Genomic DNA, 16,077 nt, shown 5'->3' with positions numbered 1-16,077 from the left:
TGAACTATAAGTTATAGTTATATTTTAACTAAACTCCGAGCGCGACGAATCACATCTCATTTCGTGAATTATGTTACTACGCAAGACGAAATAAATGTACGTCTTATTTTTTAAGACAAAATCAAGCTACTTCCGGTCTCACTCTGTTCGCCGTGGTTGCGCATCCATGACACTTGCGGAATTATTCTGATAGACTAACAAGTGACGCAGGTAGCAACTAAGATATACTATAAGTACTTGGCATTCATTAAACGGTCACCGCTTTTTTACTTGGGTCTTAATGTAGCTTCCAATTGTATGTGTTGCTTCGATTCACTATGATGTTCTAAATGAAAACTTGCCAAAACAAATATATTTAATTTGGTAAAATAATAGCCTCGGTCGTGTACTGTATTTATAATACTATTTATCTAAGGAAAAGCAGTAAAAAAACACAACTTAAAAAGAATATTGTTAAATTAAATACTGAGGGACATGATGAGACTGTAGAGCCACAAAAGCCGTTATATAACCCACAGAAAGGGGCAGACAAGGGGGGCACTCTTGGCAAGCATCCCAGCATCCTGGAGAGGAGAAACCAGTTTTCACAAAAGACAAAAAAAAAAAAAAAGGTGAAATGTATCAGTTTAATTCTAAACCAAGCAAGATTTCAACAGCTATTCATTCAGGCTAGTGCCATAACACAACAAACTGATTCCAGAAACACGAGGAAAAAAACTTGACATTTTCTTCTGCGATAACTCAAGGGACAAAAACAAGATTCTTTCGTCTTTGCAGAAGCAGCACAAACATTGCACACATCTTGTCATAGCAAAGAGAGAGAGAGAGAGAGATGCAGGGAAAACAAGGATATCAGACTCCCAGCATTCAAGTAGTGCAGGGGATCAGAGGCTCACACACAGCAGCACCAACCACCCCTTTTCAAACTCAGTGTCAGCATGAAAATAAAAAGAAAAAAAGATTTAAAACCCTGGGAATTTCTGGAGAATTATCTGAGACAGAACGACAGAGAGGTTTTTTTTTTTTCTGACAGAACTAAGATACACTTCACATCTCGTTAATACAAAAATATTAATCTTATCAACTCAAAAGCCGACATAGTGAACATGATAGGAGTTTAGATGCTGCTTAAAATCAATCATGCAAACTGAAATTCAACAGTTTAAATCCAATCAAAGTTGTGTTTCCAGATGTGAGCACAAACTGAATTTGTGCTTGGTCATTCGAGCCATTTATTTGGTAACCAAGAAGCATGACAGGAGTTTTGCAGCACTGCAGGACACCAGGGGGCGACGTCTGTCTGAACAACAAGCTTTGTATTAATCTAAATTTTAAAAACAGGAAAAAATAACTAAGTTACACAAGTTTACAAATTCAACTAACACATCCTTTGAATGATTCATCAGAGATGTCTCCACAATATCAAGGATCAATAAAAAATAAAGCACTGGTTATATTCTTTTCTGTGAGCAAACAGACGCTCTATATAACATCATCAGTTTATTGGATAGAAGAGAAGAATGTGGGCTGCAGCGTTGAAACTCATGTGAGAGGGTGGAGCTCTTCTGTGGCAGGCTTAACTCTGGGGTGGAGGGGGTGGTGGGGCAGGGGGCATTGCGAAGGGGGGCATGCCTGGCACCCCCATCCCCATCATGGTGACAAAATTGGAGGGGTCCATTGGTGGCGGGGGTGGTGGCGGTGCGTACATCATGCCCGTTGAGCCCGGGGGAGGTGGTGGTGGAGGGGGAGGAGCGCCGGGGGGCAGCGGGGGCTGGACACCGGGAGGAGGCGGCACCATGGATGGTTGGCCCATGGGTGGTGGGGGCTGGGCCCCGGAGGCTGCAGACTGCTGGGGCTGCTGCCATGGAGGCAGGGTGGCTGTGGCAGGGCTGGACGTGGTGGTGGTATCTGTGAGGAGGGGTGGAGGTTTGGACAAATTAAACTCTTTCCCTGTGATGATAAGATTCCTTCACAGAAATCTGTCTACATGATTTATTATTTGATTTTTATGTCACGTACAAAAGAGCTCGACCTTTGTGGGTTTATAAGTAGGTTGCAGTGGTCCACCAAGAAATCATTATTCTTACATTGTGTCCCATCAAAAAATGAATGAATAAAAACATTGAAATAAAAGGTCTTCACTAATCAGTTTATAAACAAAGAACTTCTTCAGGGGTCTGGCAAATAAAATGTGCAATACCAAAGCTTCCTTGAAGGCACAATTAAGGTTTTTAATAGGTCATCCAACCAAAGGAAATCAGCACAAATAAGGACATTTTGCTTAAAAGAAGGCCCATGATGTCAGGTCGGTCAGGACGGTCAAACAACATTTAATCAAGTTCACACATCAGTCTACCAGTCTCCAGGAGTATTAATAATGTTCCTTAAGAGGCTGTTAGAACATTGTCACGTGAACGCAGATTAATTTGTATGAAAAGTGCCATTTAAAGAAAGTCTGATTTCTTCTAACTGACCACTGTAATGAAAGGAAGCTCCACTTTTTCATTGTTATTACTAAAGACCTGAGGATTTCAGGGGGCTTGTAAGTTGAAAGCCAATTTGACAAAATAAGTCGGACTAAATGAAAAATGAATGGAAACATTTGTGGGTTCTTACTTTGTTGCCATGGCAGCGGTGTACTGGTTGCCATGCTGCTGGTTGGAGGGGGAGGAGGAGCCTGTTGTTGCCATGGCGGTAGAGGGCCAGACGGAGGGGGAGGTGGCTGACTGCTGGGAGGAGGAGGCGGAGGGGGCATCATACTCATCGGCGGTGGCAACAGACCTGCAAAGAAAAACATTTAATTAGAGTTAAGAGTTACAGTACTAGATATAAAAGTTAAACTGTTAAAGTTGACATTAACCTCATTAAGTAACACATTTTATCTACATTTTTCCAGCACGTGTCAGACTAAAATACCAGTTCTTACCCATCGGGTGTCCATGAGGTCCTGGACCCTGGCTCATGGGGGGAGGAGGTGGCTGCATCCAGGGTGGAGGTAGTCCATTGGGGTTGGGGGGCATCGGGGGGCCTCCCATGCTGGACATTGGTGGAGGGAAGCTGTGGGGTGCACCGTGACCACCAGGCCCTGCTTGCACACTATGGTAGTTCCTGTTCTCATTATGGCCAGAGCTCATCCAGGGAGGCCGGTTCTGCTGCACAAACACAGTAATCAGACAGTCATCAGACACTTTCTACATTAACCAAAGCATGAAATTCTGGGTCACCAACTAACCATAGGTGACTGGTTACTGTTGTGGCCCGAGCCACGGGGGGCTCCTCCCTGGCCACTGTGTCCTCCACCAGACGTAGGAACTGGAGCCTCCCCCAGCTCAGCCATGAGTGACAGGTACTCCTTATCCATTCGAGCTTTGTCCTGTGCCGACTGAGGAGGTTCTCCACCTGTTGTTCTGTGGGCTGCAAATGTGCTATACGAAGAAGAACAACAGAGTTACAAAAACATTCAGAATACACACACGCTACAAAGCTGAGCTTCTAACTTCTGTTCTGTGAAGTTGTGCTGAACTGTTGATTACCTGGTGTACTTGCAGTCAGAGGAGATGTGACCGGCTCCACCACACTTGGTGCACAGGGTGGTGTTAGTGATGCTGCGTGGCTCAGAGTTTTGCCAAGGACGAAGGATCCTACAGACACAAAGAGAGAAAAAAACGTCACTAGTGTTCAAGTAGCTAAGATGAAGCAGAATGTACTTTATCTCTATATTCATCTTTTCCAGTGTCTATACAGGCAAGAGCCATGGCACAGTCTTGTGGTACCGTGTTTCTATAGAAGCCTGAGTAAAGCCGGACAAAATCCACTGACCTGTTGTCATCTTCCCTCAGTGTGCCATTAAGTCTGGCCAATTCCCTCAGCTGCATCTTCCGTAGGTCATTCTGATCCTCGGGTGTCTCTATGCCTTGTTTCAGGATGTTGCGGATCTGTGAATTTCACACCATTAACACACAGTACATGGGACATTTTTTTACACAAATGGACTGATATAAAGTAAATCACTAAACTAAAGATCAAAACATCCAAACCTGCTCCACAGCTTTCTTGACGTTCTCCATTGTGTTGGCAGTGACCAGGGCGTGCAGAGGCTCATCTTCCCCTGGGAGCATCTGCCCATCCTTTCGGCCAACCTTGCCCTCCTTCACAGAACCTTTACCACGGATCATGATCTTAGCACAGCACTCTTTCTCAATGTTCTTCAGTGTATTACCACTGGGGGGAAAAAATAAGAACAAAGTTAAATGCTAAACTCAACTTTCAGCTGTTTCGGCTATGTCAAGTGAGTGAAAAACATGTATAGGTTAGGGTAACAAACAAAATTTACCGTGGTCCAATTAGAAGACCAACAAAGTTGATTTCAGGGTATTCATCTTGGGGAATCATCACTTTGTCGTTGACTCTGGTGGCAGGTGGCCTGAAAAAAATTACATAAAATAAACAAGATCAGTATTTGCAAGGAGAAATAGGAAAAACTCTGAATCCCTTTAAAGAGACTGGACAATGATTAGTTGTCCTGATCAGATGTGGTATCAACATCTGTCCTTGGTTGTTTATAGTACTGTCGCCGTGATTAGATTTAAATATGTGACTAAATCAACATCCGTTGTGGCTTCTTCCCGCCGTCCCATATTCAAATATGCTGATATCACATCTGTTCCCTGAGAACAAAATGATATGTTTGGCATGTTCACACACAAACACAAGCTTAGGCAGTGACAGGAAGAAGAAGAGTGAATTGACTTGCTCTGCTTATGCTGTTCTAAGAAATACAATTTCTAACATTAGAAAATCATGTGACATTTGTTGTTGAAAATATATCAATGTACAAGAGCCAATTAGTGTGAAATATTGTAAGGACATCAGCTGAGGCGGCTGTCATAAATCCAGGCATGTGCCAAGAGTTCAGACCTGTACTAGGCGCAAAATAGATGTGATCGGATCACTCAGGACTGATGTTAACACCAGGTCTGAATAGGGCCGGTATCTTGATGGCAATCATACTTATAGTCTGCGGGAGGCTTAAATTCAGGGTTGAGTCCGACCATCTCAGTGATGAGGGAGTGACGCTCCTCCTCGATCTTCTTCCGTGTGCGGTACTCTCGGGTGTTTAACCTCTTGCCCTCGCTGTTGTAGATTGGCTCTGGAGAGGGGGACCTGAAATTGGCAAACAAAGGGACAACAAAGACAACATCAATACCTTTCTAGAAGTGGAGCATGGTGGGAAAAAAACAGTCACACATGCTTCCTACAGCTAACTAAGACTTCACTTAGAATACACTGGGAACAACATGTCTTACAAATGTTATTAAATGTAAATTTGGCTCTACTCAGAAATCACAGATCGACTGACTCTGTGACTCATGACCAGTGCAAGAGTAAACTCAAAAAAAAGGAAAAGAACAATTAGTGGGAACTCTGCACTGACGTTTCAAAGGCTAGAGTCCATTCATTTATACCGCTCAGGGTAAAAAGGGGGCAACCAAAGCTGTATAGCGGTAATTCGCTAAATACATTGGAGGGGCATTAACCACATAGATAAGAGGGTAAAAAAAATAAAACAAATGAATGGCCATAACTACACCTGCATACAGGATTGTTGGCCTACAAGAAACAAAAGCTGGAGGTAAGAAAAAGAAACCAAAGCAAAATTCGCAATCCTAAGCAGAAACGCTGGCTTTGAGAGTTGCTTGGTGTTGACGTGGCGGAAGAGGTCCGTACCTCCCCTTGGATGCTGAAAACCTGTGCTGCTGCGTTAAGGAGGCCCTGTGCTTGAAAAAGGGTTAGGTTGACGTGGGGTAATTTGGGTTAGAGAAAAGGAATTAAGATTAGATATCCACCTTTTCCTATGCTCTCCCACCTGAGAGCCACATTTGTGTCCATGTGATGTGAAGAGTGAGGGAAAAAAAATAATATATATATTTCCTTTTATGCTTCAAACTTCCAACGATGACAACCTGAAACACCCCCACGTTGGTTGTGTCACATTAGATTGGGGGAGTGGTTTGTAAGAGAGTGCTGCAGCTCTGTGGAAATGTCCGATTATGGTGAGAAAGTGACCCTAGCTTACAAAGGTCAACTCATACACTCTTGAAAAGCCAGTCACTTCCTGTGGGAACAGATCCTTAAGGAAACTATGTTATAAGTTGGCCGCTGTGGTTTCAGAACCCATGGAATTCTGGCGGACTTCTTGCAGACCTCAATTGTCCAAAGGGAAAACTGGCAACCCGCCACACCAGGTTGAAATGTTTAAAAGGGATATCACTGGAAAACCAGAGATCAACAACGACAGATGGTTAATTAGGTCTAAGAAAAAAATATATTGATCACTAGTGTAGGATGAAGTAGGCTCAAACACTAAAATAAAGTAATGGAATATCCAATATGAAAGTCAACAAAAAGGGCTGGCCAATTCCCCTATCTCATCTTCATCAATTTTAAAACTCAAGACATCTAAAACAACAAAGATCATTTAAAACAGACCATGGTTTGCTGACGCAAACCTGTTTCAGATAAAAATCTTTGTACATTCAGCAACATGTTTGTATTCTACATTGTATATGGGTTCACGCAGTACTCTACGTCACAAAAAGAAGGCAGTGGGTGAAACCTTGATTGATAAATACTGGGAGGCTAAATTTAAAGAAACACTTGCACTAAACTGTCAAGTAAAGTAAATATAACCTACAGAAAATGTGAAAATATCAAAAAAGTATCTTCATCTTGTGATGATCATGTGCATGTTTCTGTTCATGTTCTGTTTTCCCGAAATAATTCCAAACTTAACTTGCATTGACCTATATACAGTGGGTTGCCCAAGCATTTATACCCTCCTCCTTTCCACTGTGGACACTAGAGTAAAAAAATTACATAATATTTACTTGATATTTTTAAATAACTTTTGACCTTTCCCACCCAAGACTGAGTTTCTACAACATCACAAACAACAGATTATATTAACCTGCAAACATTTCAGAAAGAAAGGAAAAAAAGAAGACAATTGAAGATCGATTTGCTGGCTTTTGGGAGCTTTCAACTGCGTCTTACCTTTGTCCTCAGCAGATTGTACCTGCTGTTTTCTGAGAAAACATTCTCCACTGGAGCTCAAAAGTTCCCCAAAAGCCAGAAAATAGACCCTTCATTAAAAGGTTTCTTTTGGTCAAACTACTATTTACACAGCAAAGAAGAAATGTTCACAATTACGTGCATGTGTGAAATATCAGATGAGAAAAAAGTACACATTACTCTATCCTCTAGCCATTAAAGCCTGGTCCTGCTAATTCTGTCTTTCAAAATTTGTAAACCACAATCAAAATGTATAGTTAACTGGTAACAAGCTCATTATTTTGAGTAAAATACAGTGGTCTGTTTACTAGGAACACCTTGCTATGGAGGTTGCAGTCTGCGGTGCTGTTGAGCTGTGTGGTGTTATGTTTACAGGTGTACTTTTGACAACCATATTCAAAACAGAGAAATGTTCCCTGTATGCTGCAGTACAGTTTAACAACACCCCAACAGATGCAGGTCTGGAGCAGTTTGTGTTCCAATTAGAGTGGCAATTGCCCAAATGTAGCATACAGACCCTACCTAGCAACATTTCCTTTGACATTACATCCACTACTTCGTAAACATAATGTTAAAGTAGTAAATGTGTAAATATTTACTGGTGGGTGAAATATTAACTGATTGGAAACTTAATGTTGCAAAGTAGAAAAACTCGATATTTAAAACACTGCCCTTCAAACTGCAGCTAACTTAACTATTGGACTACCAGATTATTACTAAAAAAATTCTTAGATTACAACTAACCACCACATACAGAAAATCAACAATTGTCTTCCAAAAAGAGTCAAGAAGGTAGAGAAAATGTTACTGTTCGTGGATTTAATCTTTTTCCGACCTGTCCTCAGGGTTAACAGGGATTCCCAGGTCTCCTGTACGCAGTTTACGAGTCAGGTCTTCAATCTGCAGTTGGACTGGAAGAATTCAGGTTAGGAAAGAAAAACAAGGATGGAGAGAAATGTGGTTACCACAACAACATCAGAGAGACAAAGCTCTGCACATTAGAGCACTGTCCCATTCATTACTATGGTAAAAAAAACAACAACTGTCAGATCTGTTAAATAAAAGCACAAAGGGAGATCAAATATAGGAGTCTAAAGCATTTCTGATGACATCAGATGAATGTGTTACCCAATTAAAATATGTGCTATGGGTAGATTTACATTAGCACAAACAGAACTGTCATTTCCACACAATGATTAAACATGGCAACATGTCAGTTAATGACTAGACCGTGGTTCCAATAAATGCCCAGCATAGCAATAATATTTCAAACTGCTGAGGTTTTACTCCAGTAAGAGAAAGCTTCACATTCTGCAGCATATTAGGTTCCGAGGCTTTGGCATTTTAAGGACACCGCCGGTCTAAACATAAACCACTCTATTTGTTTTGTAAGTTTAAATAACAAAACAGGTGAGGACAGTCTCTCTTGTCACTCCACAGATCTAACACTGGGGGGCTGCAGTGACAAAGGAAACAATTCAAACATTTTAAAAGGCAATGGCGAAAGAATAAATAAATAAATAAGTCATCTCATGCACATTATGAACGTTGTAATGAGAATACCCTTCAAACACTGAGATTCACTCATCACTGAAAGGATTACTCTTGATTATAGAGATGGTTAAAGGGCCTGTGAATTGTAGCTCACAGTTAATGCATCTTAGAAGTGCTTCCTTGGATTGTTTTAAAGGGGGTCGACTACATGAGTAAAGGAAATGACAAGTATGACAAGGGAAGGTGGGCACAAATGACCAAGAAAGAACAACCATTACCAATGGGTGAACGACATCAATAACAAAGTCAGTTATTGACAAAAGGACTTATCTGCTTCAGAACACCCAGTTGAGGGACTGTGAATGCAGTAATGTTAGTGCTACACTGCTGCTGAAAGGCATGTGTGGTTACAAACTGTATTTCAAAATTTTCAAAGAGCAATAACAGTGATAAAGTGTTTCCCAATCTTTTTGTCACAAATGATACCAACTTTTTGAGTAATGCAAATATGTTTACAATGGATTGATTTGCCATTGAAGCAGCATTGCTCACACTCGGTCCGGTATAAACAAAGGCATATTTAGCATGTTAGGACATTATGACAAACGTCTCCATGCACAGGGACATTACTGATGATGTGTAAGGGGGGGGGGGGGGTCAGGCAAGACAGTGAACAGTGACCTGCAGCTCAGGACAGATATCAGCAAGCAGTGGTGTTCAATAATCACCTATAAACAAACTTGTCTTACTAATTTATGCTCAATGGTATGCAAATTTAAAAACCACCACAACATAACCACCTCCATATTAATAATGGAATTGCTGGTCAATCAACACCTTACATCAAGAAATATACTGTGTAATTATTGACCAGAAAACAGAAACTATTGCTTTCTCTCAACAGTTGGAGCAAAATTAGACAGTATGCATTTTTAAGTTACACATTATGTTACTGTTAAATGGATAGATGATGGGAATCATTATTTACAGTTAGTATTATGCATCTTGAGGGTGCCAATAAAGCTCTAGCTGTTGGGAATTCAGCAAACAGCACGTGTGTATAACATTAATAATGATAAGCATCATAAGGAGACTAGAAATTCACACATATGACATTACATAAGTGCATTTGCAGTTGACATGCAACCCTTTGTGGACAAAGGATGAATTGTAATTATTTACCTATATAGGCTCTTTCCTGGTCCCGGGTCAATCCAGGAGGAATAACTGTGGGCATTCCCGGGATGACCGTCTTCTGGTCAGGCGTCTCACTGCTCCAGCGGCTCTTCTTTCTCGATTTCTTCTGACCAAAATCTACCGAGAAAGGGAGACATAATGCACATTGATGTTGGCTACGTTGCAGGATAAATGTCTAAAAGCTGTACCTGATATGACCGAAACAAGCTGATCTGGAAACATTATATTTCACAACATTTTGAACCGAACACTAAGGAAACTACATATGCTTAATTTCAAAACATATGCTAATGACCACACTTATATCAATGTCATATTATACGTTTAACATAGCATTATGTGTCCAAATTTAGCCACAAAAACAAGCTGAATTTAATTTTGGACCAACAACGGGGCAAATTGCTAATTTGAGTTTACAGAGTCGTGCCCAGTGAGTACTTTTGGCCTTGGAAGCTAAGCCATGTTAGCCACATTGGCTGGCTAACACTCACGCCGCACCACAAGCTTTCGTTAGCAGGTTAGCCTTCAACCTACCTGGTTTCCCTAGTCCGCCAACCACCACCGGTGGCTGTGGAGACGGGGCGGAAATACCCGTCACTGGGCTGAATTGCGGAAAAGCTACGTTTGGCATCGCAGGCTGGAAAGCTTGAATTGCAGGGAAGGATGCTGGCGGCCCCGGTGTTGGCATCAAGCCGTTGCCCGAGCCAGGCCCGGCGTCAAATCCTCGTTTAGCGCCAATGCTGGGGTGCAACTTCCCCAAAGGGGTTGCATTTGCTCCCGTGGCCATTTTTTTTCAAAGTCCCCCAACAACCACGTTACTCTCGAGGGTCGGTGTACTCGCGTTTAAAATGCTTGAAGTGAAAAAAATATTTGACGAGGGAGCAGACGATACGCAAATGCGCTCACAATACGTCCATCAAAATGGCGCCGGACAGAAAACCACAAAGGATGATCCGCCGTAGAATAAACCGTCCCTATTGGTGGAGCTAAGACCCTCCCACTCATCCTCACCCTGGGATTTGATTGGCTAATATGACAACCAATATGGCGCATAGCTTTGTGACCTCATATCCGGGCTACTATTCTAATTCAATTTTAGCTTTTATTATTTCATTTCTCCCTCTAATGTTGATTTACAACAAAACTGTAAGAATATTATCTTGTGGGATTAAATTGTATTTTTTAATTATTCAGTATAGGCGAAATTAATTTCCTTTGAAATACCATTGACGGTCAAAGCAGTGGAGTTGGACCATTTCCACATGAACTGGAATTGTATTGGTCATTTATTTATGCAATTCATTGACACATTTACATCACACTGCACTATAATTTTACTAATTTTCAAAGGTTTTAATGGAAAGGATATTTGTAATGTTTGTGTTTCACTTGAGTTGGCATGTGTGATATTGTGTTGAACATTTGCCCAATTTACATCTTGTTTACTTGAACATACAAAGGATTCAAAGGATTGGATCCCATGACAATTGTTATAACAAGGAGTAGAGTAGTGTCAATGCTTTGGATCAGGGGTCTCACTGTTAAGTCTGGTCAGGAGGGGCAGATGAAGTTTTTTGGGGAGAAAAACCATAATATGACAATATCTGTGATATTACAAAAAAGTGTTTTGTTATAGAACGAGATAGCGTGCAATAAAAATTTGATTTATGACGAAAAACGAATCTGTAAATAAAAATCTGATAAGAAATAATGACCTTTATATTAAATGGAGGGCCACATTAAATTGATTGAGGGTCAGCGAGTTTGAGAACTCTTCTTTAGATGCCAACTGCAATAAGGACAGAAACCATAGTTTGCGGTTTTTTTGGTCAATTGTGGAGGCATTCATTTACTACTGCTTTTTCTTCCACACGAGGGTCGCTAGTGCCAATCCCAGCTGACATAGGGCAAGAGGCAGAGTACACCCTGGACCAGATGCCAGTCCATCACATTCTAAATGTATGTTTCCTAAGTTATGACCTTTATCAGTTTAAAGTATGTGTGTTTAATTTAAGATTCTGTTTGAAACTAACATTAAATGAGCGCATTAACAAACAAACAAAAAACTACTTCTGTGGCAACCTTCTATTTAATCAAAAATTAAATAGGTTACTTACATGGACCAGAATACCAGAGGACTCATCACAATGAACAGTCACAGTCTTTAGACAGATTTTAATTGTAACCCAATATGTAGAAATCAAGACAGACAGCACAGGCAACTAAGATCATCTTATGAAACGACAAGTTTAAAATTTGAAACCCAACTTTCAACACAAGAGGAAATAAAAAAAATACAAGCAATGTGACTGTAAAAATAAAAAAAAAAAAAAAAAAATAGATCACAGGCGAGTTAATCACAGCTTCATAAACAAGTTTGTATGTAACAAATGCATTGATGCAAATGTGAATGCAAATGTTCATTTTCTTCCTGTGCAGGTCTGTCATACATTTAAGTCCACAGGTTAGTGAAGTGAACAGAAATGGGATTATCTTTTTCCATGTGCTTCAAAAAGGAACCAACAATGTAAACTTACAACACAGACGGACAGTAAAGAGATGAGCAGCTGCTGAAAAGAACTTAGAAAAATAGAATTGATGAAACCCCAAGACTCACCTTTTAAAAACATGCATGAGTCAATGTTTTTTTCTATAAAATGAGCCTACATAGTGTAATGACTTACTTTCAGAGGCCATTTTCTTTTGTTTGGGTTTACAATATCACAAACGGATACCAAACGAAATCTGCACACTACACTAAACCATTAAGCACTGCACCAATACCACAACATGTAAATAGGATGAACAGCACTGGACTGGACATTTAAGTTTGATTACTGCTTTTCGTAGTATAAACTGGAATGAGATGACAGCATGATGTGACTGTATTTAACCATTACTACTGAAATCTCGTCATGGGAGGATTTGAAATCTATTTACTTCCACCATTATCTTGCTACCTTCACGTCTCGTATTAACATTACCAATGAGAATTTGTTATGCTTAATTTTTAGTTATTCCTATTCTACTTAGACTAGCCTGTCTGCTAAATATCAACCACCCCTCATGTGACGTTGTAGGACACGGGTTAGTATGCATATCGTGGCCGCTCCGCACCGGCGTCCCGCGAATGGTCGTAGGTAGAGCTCCTTGGAATGGGCGTCACCGTGGGCATGCGCGTACGATCATATGAATATCCTTCCGCCTCGGCAGGTGCTCTCCGAACCGGACTCCGGTCACGTGCATAGTATGAGGTGACTGAAGCTGGTGGAGGAGGAGGGGGAGGGCACTGGTATGGGTTATGGCTAGAGGGAGGAAGACGCTCCCTCATGATAGGCGTGGCGGCGGTTGATGGAGCAGACAAGGGGACAGCGCGCCGTTCCTCGAAATAACTGCCTCCGTATGAATTGGCCCTGTACTTCTCGTAGTAGTCCACGACCCCGTACGGATCCCGTTCCTCGTAAGGCGACCGCCGCGTCGGGTAGGGTGGTACCGCGCCATAGTATGAGCCGGTGCTCCGGTATCCCGCCTCGCTGCCGTACATCCGAGCCATGCTATGATCAGCAACAGGGTTTATTCCATAACCTGGGGGCGGCCCGTATCTCATTGCACTCTCGTACCCTGCGCCCCGTCTGTACCCTGGCATGCTGCCGTGACCAGAACCACCGGAATAAACAGGTACAGGAGCATAGCCGTCACCATAATCTGGATCGCCAGTGAAGTCTGGATTATAACCCCTGTTGCGACCACGCCCGCCAAATCTCGGGGCATCGTATCCATCAGACTCTGAGCCGTTTCTGTGGTGGCCATTTTGGTCAAGAGGGCACTCTTTGGACCAGTGGCCTTCCTGCCCGCAACGATAACAACCCGATCTGTCTCCCATTCCCGGCGCAGTACGCAGGCGGCTAGTCGAAAGCTTCACGCTCATCAGTTTGCCTTAAAAAGAAAAGACTCAATAAGGATTTTTGTCTGCATTTGTACCATATAATATAACCAGATATTACCTTTCTGGCATACAAAGTTCTCCTTGTGTATTTGTGTGGTAAAAATCTACATTACACGCCAATTAAGCAATGAAACATGGCCTATGACTGGAGCATTAGAAAGTACAGTTATTAAAGCTGAAATCCATAACATTTTTACACCCCGAGGAGAACCAAGTAAATATGAGGATATTTATACGTCAACAATAAAAACTAATTGTACCCATTAAGAGAAATTTTAATTATTATAACGGAAGTCAGTGAGGTTCCGAGTGACGTCAGAGCCGATGCGCACATCACTACTCCACATTTAACCCAGAATATATGACCACGCTAAAAAGAACGCATGAATAAACACACTTGATGGTCATTCTGCTCAAAATGAGTTTAGATTTGCCGAATTAAACAAACGTCACGAACTTCCCGGCGTTAAACTGACAATAGCAGCACAACTGGAATAGGTGTGACCCCGGCAGAACATCACGTACTGCACATTATAATTGTGTACCATACAAATGAAAATTACAAACGATATTACGGATGCCAGCTTTAAAAATATATTAAAAAAAAAGTAGGCCTGTCATTTTCTCTTCAACTTACCATTGTCCCCTTATTTTTTTTTTCTTACCTGCAGCGCATCCGCAACTTACCTGTAAACTTACAAGAACAGAGTGATATATTCTTTACGTTTAATCAAGTGTTAACTCCCCATGAAGCCCATCCCGAGAGTTCACCTTTAAACGCGGTGTTGTCTAAATGATTAATGACCTCCATGGCATCCTCCATTCTCTCCATGTGAACAAAAGCATAGTTTTTTACTATGTCACACTCCAACACAGAACCATACTCTTCAAACTTAGCCCTCAGCTCTTGGTTGGTGCAGGCAATGTTGCCGACGTGCAGTTTGGTGGATCCTTTCATCTTGCCACGGCTCAATTCCACATTCATGGGCTGGCCGTTGAGCTCGTAGTGGTGGAGGTTGCGTATGGCCTCCTCCGCCTCCGCTTTGCTATCCATGTGCACAAAGCCAAAGTTCTTGACCACAGTACATTCTGCAATCTTGCCGTACTGAGAGAAGAGAGAGCGGAGTTCCTCCGACGTCGTCTCTGACGACAAGTTCCCAATGAATATTTTCACCATGGTGGAGCTGATCTGTCACTGTGGGAAAAGAAGAAATGGAGATTGATATCTATCAACCAAATCAAAATATGGCCCAGATAATTTACCTGCAGAAGTACCATTATTTTTTATCTGACGGTACTTGGTTAAGATTGATTCAAAAGAAAATACGCTCCAGTACATCCTTTTCAGATTTTATAACTCACACCTAAATCACCTTAGTTTGTGTTTTGTTTTTTTAATCATTTCTATTTATTCAATTGCATTATACAAGTTACAATATGCCTGACAGCCATTAAAGCAACTGAACTTTGTTTTCTTTGCTACAAATAAATCCCAATGTTCTAATTTAGAGCAACAGGTAGTACTTATTTTCCTTATTTGACTCTTTTTATTCTAATTAATAGCGTAGTGTCATAGAGGACCCCAGAAAACTGAACATAATCCCACTGAAGTAGCTAAAATCAGCATATGATACTAGGGATTTATGTGCCTCCCTTTCACTTTAAGCACCAGACAGTTGGCTAAAAGCACAATTATCCTTTACTATACGTTTTTCCGACGACATATAACTGGTGTATTTGTAGCCGTTTGTTGACCTACAGGCTTATGTTAAGGGAACATAATAAGGCCTGCATCCCTTGATGAATCTCTGTAGATGAAGACACGTTCGTCTCCATTCACAACATTAGCATTGTGGCTTTGAAACTCTTTCTATACTTGTAGCTACCGTTGACGAAGTACAGACTGGCGACGATTTAACGTTTAATAGCTTGGTGACACTGGTTTACGCGCTGATAGAAGTTACATAATGTGCTGCCAACGTTACGTTGCACGCCTATTGTGTTATATTAGCTTAGCATGCACCCATGCGTAAAACAGGAGCGCCATTTGTTCGAGAGATACATTATCTTAGGCTAAAGTTGAACGGGAAAAAGCTAACAAGCTCAGGGTTTTATGCATTTTATGAATTCATTTTTACCTTCCGCAGCTGTAGCGTGTGTGAGAGTGTGTGTCGGTTCCTCGAATGAAATGGCGCCTTCTGCTACCACATTCGCAGCTCGTGACTAGGTTAGCACCACGCTAAATATGGAGCAGCGCGGCTAATCGGTTAACTCTCTCGCGGGGAGAAACCAGCAGCCGGCGTAAGTTAACGCGAGACTCGAGGAATCGCGTAAACGACGGAAAGATCTGCTGGTGAACTCAAGTAAAA

The 16,077-nt window shown here is 41.5% G+C and overlaps 2 protein-coding genes across 4 annotated transcripts; both read right to left on the bottom strand.

The window, feature by feature from the left end:
* Positions 1-612: 612 nt before the first annotated feature.
* sf1 (splicing factor 1) lies at positions 613-10,705 on the bottom strand. Of its 3 annotated transcripts, none has more exons than XM_058624690.1 (12): positions 10,297-10,705; positions 9,748-9,879; positions 7,907-7,982; positions 5,011-5,163; positions 4,334-4,423; positions 4,038-4,221; positions 3,820-3,935; positions 3,534-3,641; positions 3,233-3,425; positions 2,927-3,149; positions 2,617-2,781; positions 613-1,908 (listed from the first exon to the last, which is right to left on the bottom strand). In XM_058624690.1, the coding sequence occupies exons 1-12, from the start codon at positions 10,547-10,549 to the stop codon at positions 1,577-1,579; spliced, it is 2,025 nt and encodes a 674-aa protein (XP_058480673.1). In that variant the 5' UTR covers positions 10,550-10,705; the 3' UTR covers positions 613-1,576. The 3 variants fall into 3 exon arrangements, with proteins under 3 accessions (XP_058480673.1, XP_058480672.1, XP_058480674.1); XM_058624689.1 differs by having other exon boundaries at positions 2,927-3,152; positions 10,297-10,704; XM_058624691.1 differs by lacking the exons at positions 7,907-7,982; positions 10,297-10,705 and having other exon boundaries at positions 2,927-3,152; positions 9,748-9,881.
* A 1,212-nt stretch (positions 10,706-11,917) lies between these two features.
* rbm4.1 (RNA binding motif protein 4.1) lies at positions 11,918-16,004 on the bottom strand. The gene is made up of 3 exons (XM_058625979.1): positions 15,847-16,004; positions 14,480-14,903; positions 11,918-13,698 (listed from the first exon to the last, which is right to left on the bottom strand). Exons 2-3 carry the CDS (start codon positions 14,883-14,885, stop codon positions 12,851-12,853), a joined length of 1,254 nt encoding a protein of 417 aa, XP_058481962.1. The 5' UTR covers positions 14,886-14,903; positions 15,847-16,004; the 3' UTR covers positions 11,918-12,850.
* Between the last annotated feature and the right edge of the window lie 73 nt (positions 16,005-16,077).

This window comes from Solea solea, chromosome 3, assembly GCF_958295425.1.
Source record: "Solea solea chromosome 3, fSolSol10.1, whole genome shotgun sequence".
In the NCBI taxonomy this organism is placed as follows: domain Eukaryota; kingdom Metazoa; phylum Chordata; class Actinopteri; order Pleuronectiformes; family Soleidae; genus Solea; species Solea solea.
Note: the sequence above shows the minus strand (reverse complement) of the source record. Positions and strands in the feature narration are given on the sequence as shown.

Bases quoted from the DNA above. Each gene is read 5' to 3' on its own strand.
- rbm4.1 (XM_058625979.1), bottom strand. From the start codon at position 14,885: ATGGTGAAAATATTCATTGGGAACTTGTCGTCAGAGACGACGTCGGAG. The intron at 13,699-14,479 runs GTGAACTCTCGG...TTTCTTTTTAAG, and splicing joins AGACAACACCGCGTTTAAAG to GCAAACTGATGAGCGTGAAG.
- sf1 (XM_058624689.1), bottom strand. From the start codon at position 10,549: ATGGCCACGGGAGCAAATGCAACCCCTTTGGGGAAGTTGCACCCCAGC. The intron at 5,164-7,906 runs GTCGGAAAAAGA...TGCCAATTTCAG, and splicing joins CCTGTTAACCCTGAGGACAG to GTCCCCCTCTCCAGAGCCAA. The intron at 2,782-2,926 runs GTAAGAACTGGT...TTTTCTTTGCAG, and splicing joins ACCTCATGGACACCCGATGG to GTCTGTTGCCACCGCCGATG.